We start from the raw sequence: 15,000 nt of genomic DNA, 5'->3' as shown, positions 1-15,000 counted from the left end.
CACGTCAGTACTGTTATCAGAACCCTGCACACACGTCAGTACTGTTAGAACCCTGCACACACGTCAGTACTGTTATCAGAACCCTGCACACACGTCAGTACTGTTATCAGAACCCTGCACACACGTCAGTACTGGGGGGGGGGGTATCAGAACCCTGCACACACGTCAGTACTGTTAGAACCCTGCACACACGTCAGTACTGTTATCAGAACCCTGCACACACGTCAGTACTGGGGGGGGGGGGTATCAGAACCCTGCACACACGTCAGTACTGGGGGGGGGGGGGGGGGGTATCAGAACCCTGCACACACGTCAGTACTGGGGGGGGGGGGTATCAGAACCCTGGACACACGTCAGTACTGGGGGGGGGGGGGGGGGGGTTATCAGAACCCTGAGTGTTCTATTTGGAGAACTCTAAGAGCTCCAACACACTCTGGTGGACTCTCTTTTTTAGTTCACTCTGCCTTGCACACACACTCCCAGCTCTTAGTTATTTGTAGACATGAAAATTCAGCCTGAACCAAATATATATCACACCTGATCCAGAATATCTCATGCTGCACCTGTGACCCTGTGTGTGTGTGTGTGTGTGTGTGTGTGTCCAGAATACCTTACGCTACACCTGTGACCCTGTGTGTGTGTGTGTGTGTGTGTGTGTGTGTGTGTGTGTACGTGTGTGTGTGTGTGTGTGTGTGTGTGTGTGTGTGTTTGCGTGTGTGTGTGTATGTGTGTGTGTGTGTGTGTGTGTGTGTATGTCCAGAATACCTCATGCTGCACCTGTGACCTTGCCCTGACCTTGCGTTGCAGATGAGCTGCCGGCGGGTGTGTGTGTGTGTGTGCGGGGGTGTGTGGAGGCGGTGTGTGTGGTGGCGGAGACACACGCGCAGGACGGGGAGGTGATGGAGGCCGTGTGCGCCGCCCTGCTGGCCATCTCTGGCCGAGGTGAGAACGCACACTTTGACCTCTGACCTGCAGTGGGCATGTATGGCTACATTGACAACACGTAAACGGGTGGACACAGCCAGATGCATTGATTATTATTATTACTGATTGATTATTGAAGTGTATGTTTACAGTGTACATCAATAGCCGGCTTCAGACCATCGGGCCAGCTTGGGCCAGGCTAACTTCGGGCCAAACTGGTGCTAATAGCCCGGGTCCACTAGCCTCACCTTTGCGTTCAGACTGTCAGGCCATTAGCCTCTCCGCATTACACCTCGACACGCCCTCGCTTGTGAAAACGTCACCATTACCACACCTTTTCAAGCAGGATAAGCGGAAAGTCGCGTAGGCTTTCCTATGCTGTGCTATATAAGTCAGTCACCATTTATTGTCCGTTTGTATGTCACTTAGGCTAATATTCATTTCTATACAAACCAAGACGGTGGATTCCTAAAGAAACGCATGGCACAGACGTGTATCTAAATGAGTTATGTAACATAAATGACATTTTACCTGACTCGAAGAGCATTTGTAAGGCTGTGTGTACAATCCATAGACAGTAAAATCCGCATGGAGCTCCAGTGGAATTTTAGTTTCACGACGATGCCACGAGTTCACAGCCTAGCACCAAGCAGAGTAGGCTAAAGAAAATATTTTGAAGCCAGTAGGCTAGTAGACGCTCCTGCTAAGAACCAAACGGGACTTTGTTAAAATCCACAACTCTATGGCTACTGGAAAATGTAAGGTTCATTTATCAAATGTTATTTTGAAGCATTAACAAACATAGTTATTTTAGAATTTCCGAACGAAAGGGGCTGGAGTTCGTGAGTGAAAATGTCAGGTTGTCCTGGCAACGCGATTTCCTGTTCTAAACAAACGACCTGCAATGGCATTTTCTATTGCCTCACCATGTTTCTTTCAAAATGAAAATAAATGAATTTTAAGCGGTGAAAATCACTACCATGTCCAGGCGTTTATGTATTCATCTGGTGTACTAAAAGGAGAAGTTCGCGCTAGCATGAAAAACAAAGTTTATAATCTAACGTCAAGCTGGGCTAATCTAGGCTACTAGGCCTATTTAAGGATCTTTGGTCATAATGCAGAAATATCAGCAGAAAACACACTGGCAGGAATAGCCTAAATTAGTGGGACGCTATGTTAGTTAGTTATATTAGTTCACTTTTTACTGTGCTACATGGTGATCTCTGGACGGAGTTAGCCTACTGACAGGCAAATATCTATGTGGATGTAACGTTATGTCTAAATTCCATGTGCAATGTTTGTGGACTCCACACACAGCAACGTGTTGACTCCGCCTTCACCTTGACGCCGCCTCTGGCCCGACTGTAGTCCCGACTGGCCCAACGATTTTGTTGGGCCAGAAATCAGGGGCTAGTAGCCCCGATTTGGCCCGCAGTTAGCACCCGCCAAGAGGTGTGAGAGCAATTAGCCCTGGCACGGCCTGGCTAGCTCGGCTTTGGCCCGACGGTCTGAAAGGGGCTAATGTAGCCAGATTCATTGATTATTGAAGTGTATGTTTACAGTGTACATGTAGGAGTGAGTTGAGTGTGTTGTTTATCCCCTGATGAGTGTGTTGAGTGTGTTGAGTGTGTTGTTATATCCCCTGATGAGTGTGTTGAGTGTGTTGTTATATCCCCTGATGAGTGTGTGGAGTGTGTGGAGTGTGTGTATATCCCCTGATGAGTGTGTGGAGTGTGTGGAGTGTGTGTATATCCCCTGATGAGTGTGTGGAGTGTGTGGAGTGTGTGTTTATCCCCTGATGAGTGTGTGGAGTGAGTTGAGTGTGTGTTTATCCCCTGATGAGTGTGTTGAGTGTGTTGAGTGTGTGTTTATCCCCTGAGGAGTGTGTGGAGTGTGTGTTTATCCCCTGATGAGTGTGTTGAGTGTGTGGAGTGTGTGTTTATCCCCTGATGAGTGTGTGGAGTGTGTTGAGTGTGTGTTTATCCCCTGATGAGTGTGTGGAGTGTGTGTTTATCCCCTGTTGAGTGCGATGAGTGTGTGGAGTGTGTGTTTATCCCCTGATGAGTGTGTTGAGTGTGTGGAGTGTGTGTATATCCCCTGATGAGTGTGTGGAGTGTGTTGAGTGTGTGTTTATCCCCTGATGAGTGTGTGGAGTGTGTTGTTATCCTCTGATGAGTGTGTTGAGTGTGTTGTTATCCTCTGATGAGTGTGTGGAGTGTGTGTTATATCCCCTGTCCTCTCCGTGCACTGTCAGAGCCCCTGGAGGAGAAGGATGCGGAGGACGCGACCTTGGTGCTGCTGGGGGCCCTGAGAGGTCACGCCCTCCGACCCCCCCTGGTGCAGCACGCCCACCTGGCACTGGCCCACCTCACACACTCCTCCAGTGAGCACCGCCGCCGCTGGCCCTCCACACTGCACTGTGTGTTCAGCTAGCGCTGAAAGATTTGTTCTCCACACTGCACTGTGTGTTCAGCTAGCGCTGAAAGATTTGTTCTCCACACTGCACTGTGTGTTCAGTTAGCGCTGAAAGATTTGTTCTCCACACTGCACTGTGTGTTCAGATAGCGCTGAACGATTTGTTCTCCACACTGTCTCATGTATTCAGCTAGGACTGAACGATTAATTGATTTTTTTTAAATGAGCAAATTGCAATATAAACTGTTACAATTAGGCTGCAAGTAGTATATATATAATATTATAAAGGGCTTATGTGGTTGACTGTGAGGGGTATAAAGGGCTAATGTGTACTGGTTGACAGGGTAAGGTTTAAAGTCTGAGGGTGAGTTGCAAAGGGCTTATGCGCTTGTGCTTTTGCAGAGGCAGCATGTTTACGTGTCCTGGTTGCCCCCGGCGGCGGAAGTGGCATCGTGGTGATGAGAGAGGCGAGGCGACCGTATCCTAGCGACCCGCAGCTCATCCGCTGCATGGTCCGAGTGCTGGCGGCCATGACAGAGCACGGTCTGTACTCTGTACCTACAGCAAAACCACCAGCTCAACACCAATGCCATACTGTATATGATAACGATATCGAGCACGGTCTGTACTCTGTACCTACAGCAAAACCACCAGCTCAACACCAATGCCATACTGTATATGATAACGATATCGAGCACGGTCTGTACTCTGTACCTACAGCAAAACCACCAGCTCAACACCAATGCCATACTGTATATGATAACGATATCGAGCACGGTCTGTACTCTGTACCTACAGCAAAACCACCAGCTCAACACCAATGCCATACTGTATATGATAACGATATCGAGCACGGTCTGTACTCTGTACCTACAGCAAAACCACCAGCTCAACACCAATGCCATACTGTATATGATAACGATATCGAGCACGGTCTGTACTCTGTACCTACAGCAAAACCACCAGCTCAACACCAATGCCATACTGTATATGATAACGATATCGAGCACGGTCTGTACTCTGTACCTACAGCAAAACCACCAGCTCAACACCAATGCCATACTGTATATGATAACGATATCGAGCACGGTCTGTACTCTGTACTTACAGCAAAACCACCAGCTCAACACCAATGCCATACTGTATATGATAACGATATCGAGCACGGTCTGTACTCTGTAGACTGTACTCTGTACCCACAGCAAAACCACCAGCTCAACACCAATGCCATACTGTATATGATAACGATATCGAGCACGGTCTGTACTCTGTACTTACAGCAAAACCACCAGCTCAACACCAATGCCATACTGTATACGATAACGATATCGAGCACGGTCTGTACTCTGTACCTACAGCAAAACCACCAGCTCAACACCAATGCCATACTGTATATGATAACGATATCGAGCACGGTCTGTACTCTGTACCTACAGCAAAACCACCAGCTCAACACCAATGCCATACTGTATATGATAACGATATCGAGCACGGTCTGTACTCTGTACCTACAGCAAAACCACCAGCTCAACACCAATGCCATACTGTATATGATAACGATATCGAGCACGGTCTGTACTCTGTACCTACAGCAAAACCACCAGCTCAACACCAATGCCATACTGTATATGATAACGATATCGAGCACGGTCTGTACTCTGTACTTACAGCAAAACCACCAGCTCAACACCAATGCCATACTGTATATGATAACGATATCGAGCACGGTCTGTACTCTGTACTTACAGCAAAACCACCAGCTCAACACCAATGCCATACTGTATATGATAACGATATCGAGCACGGTCTGTACTCTGTACTTACAGCAAAACCACCAGCTCAACACCAATGCCATACTGTATATGATAACGATATCGAGCACGGTCTGTACTCTGTACCTACAGCAAAACCACCAGCTCAACACCAATGCCATACTGTATATGATAACGATATCGAGCACGGTCTGTACTCTGTACCTACAGCAAAACCACCAGCTCAACACCAATGCCATACTGTATATGATAACGATATCGAGCACGGTCTGTACTCTGTACCTACAGCAAAACCACCAGCTCAACACCAATGCCATACTGTATATGATAACGATATCGAGCACGGTCTGTACTCTGTACTTACAGCAAAACCACCAGCTCAACACCAATGCCATACTGTATACGATAACGATATCGAGCACGGTCTGTACTCTGTACTTACAGCAAAACCACCAGCTCAACACCAATGCCATACTGTATATGATAACGATATCGAGCACGGTCTGTACTCTGTACTTACAGCAAAACCACCAGCTCAACACCAATGCCATACTGTATATGATAACGATATCGAGCACGGTCTGTACTCTGTACTTACAGCAAAACCACCAGCTCAACACCAATGCCATACTGTATATGATAACGATATCGAGCACGGTCTGTACTCTGTACTTACAGCAAAACCACCAGCTCAACACCAATGCCATACTGTATATGATAACGATATCGAGCACGGTCTGTACTCTGTACTTACAGCAAAACCACCAGCTCAACACCAATGCCATACTGTATATGATAACGATATCGAGCACGGTCTGTACTCTGTACCTACAGCAAAACCACCAGCTCAACACCAATGCCATACTGTATATGATAACGATATCGAGCACGGTCTGTACTCTGTACTTACAGCAAAACCACCAGCTCAACACCAATGCCATACTGTATATGATAACGATATCGAGCACGGTCTGTACTCTGTACTTACAGCAAAACCACCAGCTCAACACCAATGCCATACTGTATATGATAACGATATCGAGCACGGTCTGTACTCTGTACCTACAGCAAAACCACCAGCTCAACACCAATGCCATACTGTATATGATAACGATATCGAGCACGGTCTGTACTCTGTACCTACAGCAAAACCACCAGCTCAACACCAATGCCATACTGTATATGATAACGATATCGAGCACGGTCTGTACTCTGTACCTACAGCAAAACCACCAGCTCAACACCAATGCCATACTGTATATGATAACGATATCGAGCACGGTCTGTACTCTGTACCTACAGCAAAACCACCAGCTCAACACCAATGCCATACTGTATATGATAACGATATCGAGCACGGTCTGTACTCTGTACTTACAGCAAAACCACCAGCTCAACACCAATGCCATACTGTATACGATAACGATATCGAGCACGGTCTGTACTCTGTACTTACAGCAAAACCACCAGCTCAACACCAATGCCATACTGTATACGATAACGATATCGAGCACGGTCTGTACTCTGTACTTACAGCAAAACCACCAGCTCAACACCAATGCCATACTGTATATGATAACGATATCGAGCACGGTCTGTACTCTGTACTTACAGCAAAACCACCAGCTCAACACCAATGCCATACTGTATATGATAACGATATCGAGCACGGTCTGTACTCTGTACTTACAGCAAAACCACCAGCTCAACACCAATGCCATACTGTATATGATAACGATATCGAGCACGGTCTGTACTCTGTACTTACAGCAAAACCACCAGCTCAACACCAATGCCATACTGTATATGATAACGATATCGAGCACGGTCTGTACTCTGTACCTACAGCAAAACCACCAGCTCAACACCAATGCCATACTGTATATGATAACGATATCGAGCACGGTCTGTACTCTGTACCTACAGCAAAACCACCAGCTCAACACCAATGCCATACTGTATATGATAACGATATCGAGCACGGTCTGTACTCTGTACTTACAGCAAAACCACCAGCTCAACACCAATGCCATACTGTATATGATAACGATATCGAGCACGGTCTGTACTCTGTACCTACAGCAAAACCACCAGCTCAACACCAATGCCATACTGTATATGATAACGATATCGAGCACGGTCTGTACTCTGTACTTACAGCAAAACCACCAGCTCAACACCAATGCCATACTGTATATGATAACGATATCGAGCACGGTCTGTACTCTGTACCTACAGCAAAACCACCAGCTCAACACCAATGCCATACTGTATATGATAACGATATCGAGCACGGTCTGTACTCTGTACCTACAGCAAAACCACCAGCTCAACACCAATGCCATACTGTATATGATAACGATATCGAGCACGGTCTGTACTCTGTACTTACAGCAAAACCACCAGCTCAACACCAATGCCATACTGTATATGATAACGATATCGAGCACGGTCTGTACTCTGTACTTACAGCAAAACCACCAGCTCAACACCAATGCCATACTGTATACGATAACGATATCGAGCACGGTCTGTACTCTGTACTTACAGCAAAACCACCAGCTCAACACCAATGCCATACTGTATATGATAACGATATCGAGCACGGTCTGTACTCTGTACTTACAGCAAAACCACCAGCTCAACACCAATGCCATACTGTATATGATAACGATATCGAGCACGGTCTGTACTCTGTACTTACAGCAAAACCACCAGCTCCAAACCAATGCCATACTGTATACGATAACGATATCGAGCACGGTCTGTACTCTGTACTTACAGCAAAACCACCAGCTCCAAACCAATGCCATACTGTATATGATAACGATATCGAGCACGGTCTGTACTCTGTACTTACAGCAAAACCACCAGCTCCAAACCAATGCCATACTGTATATGATAACGATATCGAGCACGGTCTGTACTCTGTACCTACAGCAAAACCACCAGCTCAACACCAATGCCATACTGTATATGATAACGATATCGAGCACGGTCTGTACTCTGTACCTACAGCAAAACCACCAGCTCAACACCAATGCCATACTGTATATGATAACGATATCGAGCACGGTCTGTACTCTGTACTTACAGCAAAACCACCAGCTCAACACCAATGCCATACTGTATATGATAACGATATCGAGCACGGTCTGTACTCTGTACTTACAGCAAAACCACCAGCTCAACACCAATGCCATACTGTATACGATAACGATATCGAGCACGGTCTGTACTCTGTACTTACAGCAAAACCACCAGCTCAACACCAATGCCATACTGTATATGATAACGATATCGAGCACGGTCTGTACTCTGTACTTACAGCAAAACCACCAGCTCCAAACCAATGCCATACTGTATATGATAACGATATCGAGCACGGTCTGTACTCTGTACTTACAGCAAAACCACCAGCTCAACACCAATGCCATACTGTATACGATAACGATATCGAGCACGGTCTGTACTCTGTACTTACAGCAAAACCACCAGCTCAACACCAATGCCATACTGTATATGATAACGATATCGAGCACGGTCTGTACTCTGTACTTACAGCAAAACCACCAGCTCCAAACCAATGCCATACTGTATATGATAACGATATCGAGCACGGTCTGTACTCTGTACTTACAGCAAAACCACCAGCTCAACACCAATGCCATACTGTATATGATAACGATATCGAGCACGGTCTGTACTCTGTACTTACAGCAAAACCACCAGCTCAACACCAATGCCATACTGTATATGATAACGATATCGAGCACGGTCTGTACTCTGTACTTACAGCAAAACCACCAGCTCCAAACCAATGCCATACTGTATATGATAACGATATCGACAATGACCACAACAACAAGAACGACTATATACGTTTCTCATTCCCCTGATACTTTACTCCATAACGACTTGCAGTATGCATCAGTGTGTGTTACTGGAAATAAATCATGACTTATGTTGTTAACACAAAGCCTAACTTTTCCAGTTTAGCTATCTCATGAATAGTACCGGTACCACTTAATGAATTGGCTAGTTTATTAACTTAATTAATTACAGGGTTTATTAATTGATTTGTTATTTGGCCAATCCATAAATGTCTGTCTGACTGTTGTTTGCAGATGAGGTGTTGGAGGAGCTGATCCGTGTTGGTGCTGAGGAGGATCTGAGGCAGAGTGCAGCTGACTGCCCTGCTGATGAGGTGAGCTGCTCTGCTCTCTAATGGCCTGTGCAGACACACACACACACACACACACACACACACACACACACACACACACACATGGTGTCTCTCTAATGGCCTGTGCTGACTACACCATTTCAGCCCCATTTTGCCACCATTGTGTGGTGGCCGACAAATTTCCATTGTCTGGTCCGAATATTCAAAGTCGGGAACGACATTCGAAGGAGGAAGCGTCTTGTAATCTGACATGTTCAACGACCCGCGATTTATTGTCTGCAACATTCTACGACGTTACGACCAAAAGTCTAGCATGTCAGAATGTTTGGGGAATCTCCTATGACTCCCGTGTTGACACTGACACTGTGACGACACACGACGAGAAGGCTACGATTAATGATCTTGTAATGTGGCCACTCTTGCGGCCACGACGCTGCACGATTTTGTGGTTCTCTGATCGCCTAGTCTGACATGGTCAATTGTAAAAGATAATCGTGAAAGACAAAAAAGTTGTATAGTCTGTACAGGCCATAACTGTACGTTCACACCGCCGCCGACTTGAGGCTCCAAAGATTCCGGAAGTCATTCATTTTCAATGGAAGCCGGCTTCTCTCAGCTGCCAGCAGCGACCAATCTGTCGGCGTCGTGTTCTGGGGGTCTTGAGCGACTAGAGAAAGTTGAAAGTGGCTCAACTTTATGGTAATGAGCTATGACGCGGTTCAGCAACCACACGACCAGCAACGAACATAGAATGCTACTACGTCAGAGCGGCCAAAGCATCCAAAGCTTCCCACAACGTCCTTGACAGGGCGTCCAGAGCTTCTTTGAAGCTCAAGTCGCTGGCGGTGTGCACGTACAGTAAGAGATGAGCTAAGGTTGTCTCTAGACCTCGTTAATTAAGCTGGTGTGGTTCTACCCAGAAGACTTAAGGTAGTCTTTAGATCTCGTTGAGCTGGTGTGGTTATGATAAAGATGCTATATGATTAAGAAGATGCTATATGATAAAGATGCTATATGATTGAAATAATATTTATCATGTAGCATCTTATTGTAATCATATAGCATCTTGATCATATGCATCTTCATCAGCATCTTAATCATATAGCACCTTTATCATATTGCATCTTAATCATATAGCATCTTAATCATGTAGAATCTTTATCATATTGCATCTTAATCATATAGCATCTTAATCATGTAGAATCTTTATCATATAGCATCTTGACCATATAGCATCTTAATCATATAGCATCTTAATCATGTAGAATCTTTATCATATAGCATCTTGACCATATAGCATCTTTATCATATTGCATCTTAATCAGCATCTTTACCATATAGCACCTTAATCATGTAGCATCTTTATCATACAGTATAGCATCTTAATCATATGGCATATATCATCCGTTGTTCCCCATCAGGAGCTGAAGATGTTGATCCAGCGGACCCTCTCCAGGCTGAGGGAGATGGAGGAGGCTTCCTTATCATGACAGGGTCTACCTGAGGATGCTTTATTTTTAGTAAACAATGTATTATTAATAAATGTTTGATCATGACATGTTTGTATTGACTTATTTGTCATTTATATTTATTTATTAAATGTTGTTGTTAGACCATATACAGCTAATCCATCCGCAGTTGAGTTATTGCAAGATGCACCTTCATGCATGGACATGTATGAACCGCCAGATGTCACCATTTTTTTTTGTATTATTGATTTTAATCTTTTAATTACCCTTGCATGCTGATTGTGTCGCTCTCCTCTGCTGTAACTTGCCAAGCACAGCCTTCTTGCTCCTCCGCCCGTTGCTCAATTTTGCAGACATTTTTGTGTGTGTGGCTGCGATTGCTTTGCATGAGAATAATAGGCCTACGGCATGTCGAATGCATGGGCATGAGCACGTTTACATGCGATTATAAGTTACAGGTTGCTGGTGGAAGGGTCTAATGTGTTGACTGCCAGAAGTGCTGCTAGAGTATAATTGTAATAGGCCTATCTTAGTAGTATTATACATAAAATCCAGCTTGCTTTGAATTTGAACCCTACACAACATTGTCCTATTTATGCATAAATTCACCAGGACTCGAGCTTCAGAGACGGAGCATGAGATGGATTCTCCTGTTTAATCGTTTGCATCTGACTGATCAGTTCACGCCGGGCGAGCATAGTACCCTCCCTCCTCCTCCTCCTCCTCCTCCTCCTCCTCCTCCCCTGTCCCCTCGTCTCTCTCTCCCTCTCTCTCTGCCTCCTCTTCGCTTGCTCTGCGCGTAGCGGAGCGTGTGGCCGTGTACCGTCAGTAGGGAGGCAACGAGTGCATTGCTGGACCGTTATTCTTTTTCACGACGGCAGGCGATGAATCCATTTGGCACCGGTACAATGCGGAGATAAATCTGACTTCCAGACCGTGGCGAAGAACATCCATGACCGTGGAGGAGTGAGAATATTACCTTTGCAACATCGACCACAACAACCTTTGACGCATGGATTCAAATCGTGGATTACTGACGTTACGGAGGAATGGTCGTGAAACCATGAATTGCAGCTGGGGGACGGAACTGTGGGTACGTACAGAATAACGATGCTTCATCATTTCTGGAACGGTGAAATGACCCCGCAGAGATTTAAATTGATGGTGTGTGCAGGTGTCGATGTTGATTCAAGATTAACAGTAGTCTGCAAATCTCTAACATTAGCTGGCTAGCCAATTTACCGTTACTGCACACAGCAAACTAGCCAATATATTCCAGGTATGTCCAATTTAATTTTATGAGCATATGCCCCGCAGTGGCTGCTGTAGCGTTAGTCATTGTCTCTTGCAAAGGCATGCGTTTAAATATTCAGATCAATTCAGCGCGCAAGCGGAGGAGCTCATTGATCCGAATCCTTAGCAGCCAGTGGCAGGTGGCTAGCACTAGCCCAGTTAGCCTCAGCAGCAAAGCCCCCGACACCCTACCTGCTAACAATCGTTGGCAAAGCCATTAGCCGCGCCAGCCAGCCAGCACAGCCAGCCACCGCTTGCTAACAGCGTCCCTGTTTGCGCCTCTGCGCTGAGCAGCGCCGCAAACACCGACCTACTGTAGTAGGGCAAGCGAGGCGTCACGTACTGTGGGTTGTTATAGCATCCCTTATTGCAGTGTTATAAATAAGACACCGCATGTATATCCAAAATCATAATGTATCATAATTGTGAAGAATAGTATGGATGTTGAAGAGCACGTTCTTAGACGCACGTGTCGATGTCGTTGTTTATTTGGGTAATCTGGGATCTCCGGCAGACTGGTCAGTGTGTTTACCCCCGCGGGCCACCTGTCATCGCGGGAATAAACCCAGCGAGAATTATCCCGGAAAAGTCGCTGGGGCAGATATGTCTTCATCAGATTTGTAGACCCTAAGCTTCATAAGTAAAACAAGATTTGTTTTTCACATAGTAACAACTGGCGTGTCATTCACGTGTTATATAGAATATCCATCAGGCTAGCAGGTATAGATTGCATTGGCTATTGGCTATATGGACATGGGCAGCCGAAGTGAATGGACTGAGCACCAGTCTGGTGTAGTTATGAGCGGATTTGAAGTTTATTTCAGGAACATTTTGTAGTTAAATTGAAATTGTGATTCTAATAATGGCAGCGCCCTACATATGTCCTGTCTGTTGCCCTGTGGGTTCGTGTGTGTGTGTGTGTGTGTGTGTGTGTGTGTGTGTGTGTGTGTGTGTGTGTGTGTGTATGGGGTGGTGGGTTAGTGTGTGTATGGGGTGGTTGGTAAGTGTGTGTGTGTGAGTACTGTGTGTGTGTGTGTGTGTGTATGTATGGGGTCATAGCTTATTGTGTGTATGGGGTGGTAGGTAGTGTGTGTATGGGGTCATAGCTTATTGTTTGTGTGTATGGGGTGGTAGGTTAATCCTCTGGGAATCAGTGAATGATTGCTCCATACAGTAGACTGTGTCCTGATTCCTACACACACTGTGGTGTGTCCTGAGGTCTACACACACTGTGGTGTGTCCTGATTCCTACACACACTGTTGTGTGTCCTGAGTTCTACACACACTGTGGTGTGTCCTGAGTTCTACACACACACACTGTGGCGTGCTCCTCTGGGCAAATGTATGTGCGTCCGTCCCAATCGTTTTGGAAGCACACACACACATGTTGCACATCCATGTTGATGGCGCAGTTCTGGTCACACACCACGTGTATGGGACACAGATGCAGGAGCATGTCACAGCCTTTAAACTGGCATGTGGGATAGCACACACACACACACACACACACACTGGTGATCTGATCGTATGTCAGAGGTAGTGTGTGGTGTCATCTGCCACACATATGCACACACACTTGAAGCCACCGGGTTTGTGACGGGTTGGACGCTGAGGAAGGGTGTGTGGCTCAGGAGAGAACTTTTCTGTGAGGGAAGTCATCGCACAAGATGCCTGAACCAATAGCAGTCCTCCTGGAGATCTCTGAACCAATAGCAGCCCTCCTGGAGATCTCTGGACCAATAGCGGTCCTCTTGTAGATCTCTGGACCAATAGCAGTCCTCCTGGAGATCTCTGAACCAATAGCAGTCCTCCTGGAGATCTCTGAACCAATAGCGGTGCTCCTGGAGATCTCTGGACCAATAGCAGTCCTCCTGGAGATCTCTGGACCAATAGCAGTCCTCCTGGGGCAACTTGGAGCTGGTTTGCATGTGGGGTGGAGGTCAAGGTTCATGCTCAGGTTGCCTTGAGACATATTCTTACTGTACAGGATATAATACGGTTGTGTTGAAATGAATGATTAACCTTTATTAATTAGGCTCTAGTTGAGTAGCATATATGTGAATGCATTTTACCTTTAATGTTTTATATGGTTTGTTTTACTTTAATCTTTATTATTTTACCTTTAATTTAGTAGCTTACTTACCATAGTATGTTTTGTCTGTCTTGTGTATTTTCTTGTTATTGGGACAGTGCTGCATGGTAGTTTTGTGCTCTAAATAATAGATTGACTGATTGATTGATTGATCTGTGTCTGTGCTCTGCGTCATCAGGACCAGTTTGATAACCTGGAGAAGCACACCCAGTGGGGCATCGAGTTCGTGGAGAGATACACCAAGTTTGTCAAGGAGCGCTCGGAGATCGAGCTCAACTATGCCAAACAGATCCGGTGAGTTTGTGAGAGGTACGCCAAGGTTGTGAAGGGAGATGGAGCTCAACTGTGCTCAACTGTCCGACCCCTGCAACTGGGACTCTTAAGGCCTGAACACACCAACCCGACCGGCCGACCGTTGGCAGAAAAGCAGTTGGACTATCAGTCGGGCTCTCGTCTCCCCTGGTCGGTCAAAAAAGTGCCACTGAACACACCGAAGCGACGCCGACGCCGATTATATGTTCTGCGCGTGCGTGAACTCTGATACATTACCCATAACTGCAGGCTTCAGAGTCAGCCGAGCCGATATCATGCAGGATTCGCGGAACTAATTGCCACTAGTTTTCGGACTTCTCTGATTAAGCAATAAGAAAATATAAATATGATTATATAGTGTGTATTATTTTATTGCCATTGCTTGTGTGTGAGGCCAACGAAACACTCTCTTGGGCACGGAATAAATAACTTTCCTCCCGTGAACCTAGCTAGCTTGCTAACTAATATTAGCACAGTAAACGAAAAGTGAATGGGAAATAACCTGAAATAACACACGTTCAGACACTTAGTTTTAGC

The 15,000-nt window shown here is 45.8% G+C and overlaps 2 protein-coding genes across 2 annotated transcripts in view; both read left to right on the top strand.

The window, feature by feature from the left end:
• LOC134089362 (serine/threonine kinase-like domain-containing protein STKLD1) overlaps positions 1 to 10,807 on the top strand; it is a 22,986-nt gene extending 12,179 nt beyond the window's left edge. The window contains exons 15-19 of the mRNA XM_062543803.1: positions 808 to 942; positions 3,179 to 3,307; positions 3,742 to 3,882; positions 9,239 to 9,318; positions 10,719 to 10,807. Of these exons, the coding sequence (XP_062399787.1) occupies positions 808 to 942; positions 3,179 to 3,307; positions 3,742 to 3,882; positions 9,239 to 9,318; positions 10,719 to 10,787 (554 nt within the window). The 3' untranslated portion in view covers positions 10,788 to 10,807. The remainder of the gene's footprint in view (positions 1 to 807; positions 943 to 3,178; positions 3,308 to 3,741; positions 3,883 to 9,238; positions 9,319 to 10,718) is intronic.
• An 886-nt stretch (positions 10,808 to 11,693) lies between these two features.
• fnbp1a (formin binding protein 1a) overlaps positions 11,694 to 15,000 on the top strand; it is a 38,619-nt gene continuing 35,312 nt past the window's right edge. Inside the window, exons 1-2 of the mRNA XM_062543905.1 lie at positions 11,694 to 11,859; positions 14,330 to 14,445. Of these exons, the coding sequence (XP_062399889.1) occupies positions 11,779 to 11,859; positions 14,330 to 14,445 (197 nt within the window). The 5' untranslated portion in view covers positions 11,694 to 11,778. The remainder of the gene's footprint in view (positions 11,860 to 14,329; positions 14,446 to 15,000) is intronic.

This window comes from Sardina pilchardus, chromosome 8, assembly GCF_963854185.1.
Source record: "Sardina pilchardus chromosome 8, fSarPil1.1, whole genome shotgun sequence".
NCBI lineage: Eukaryota > Metazoa > Chordata > Actinopteri > Clupeiformes > Clupeidae > Sardina > Sardina pilchardus.
Note: the sequence above shows the minus strand (reverse complement) of the source record. Positions and strands in the feature narration are given on the sequence as shown.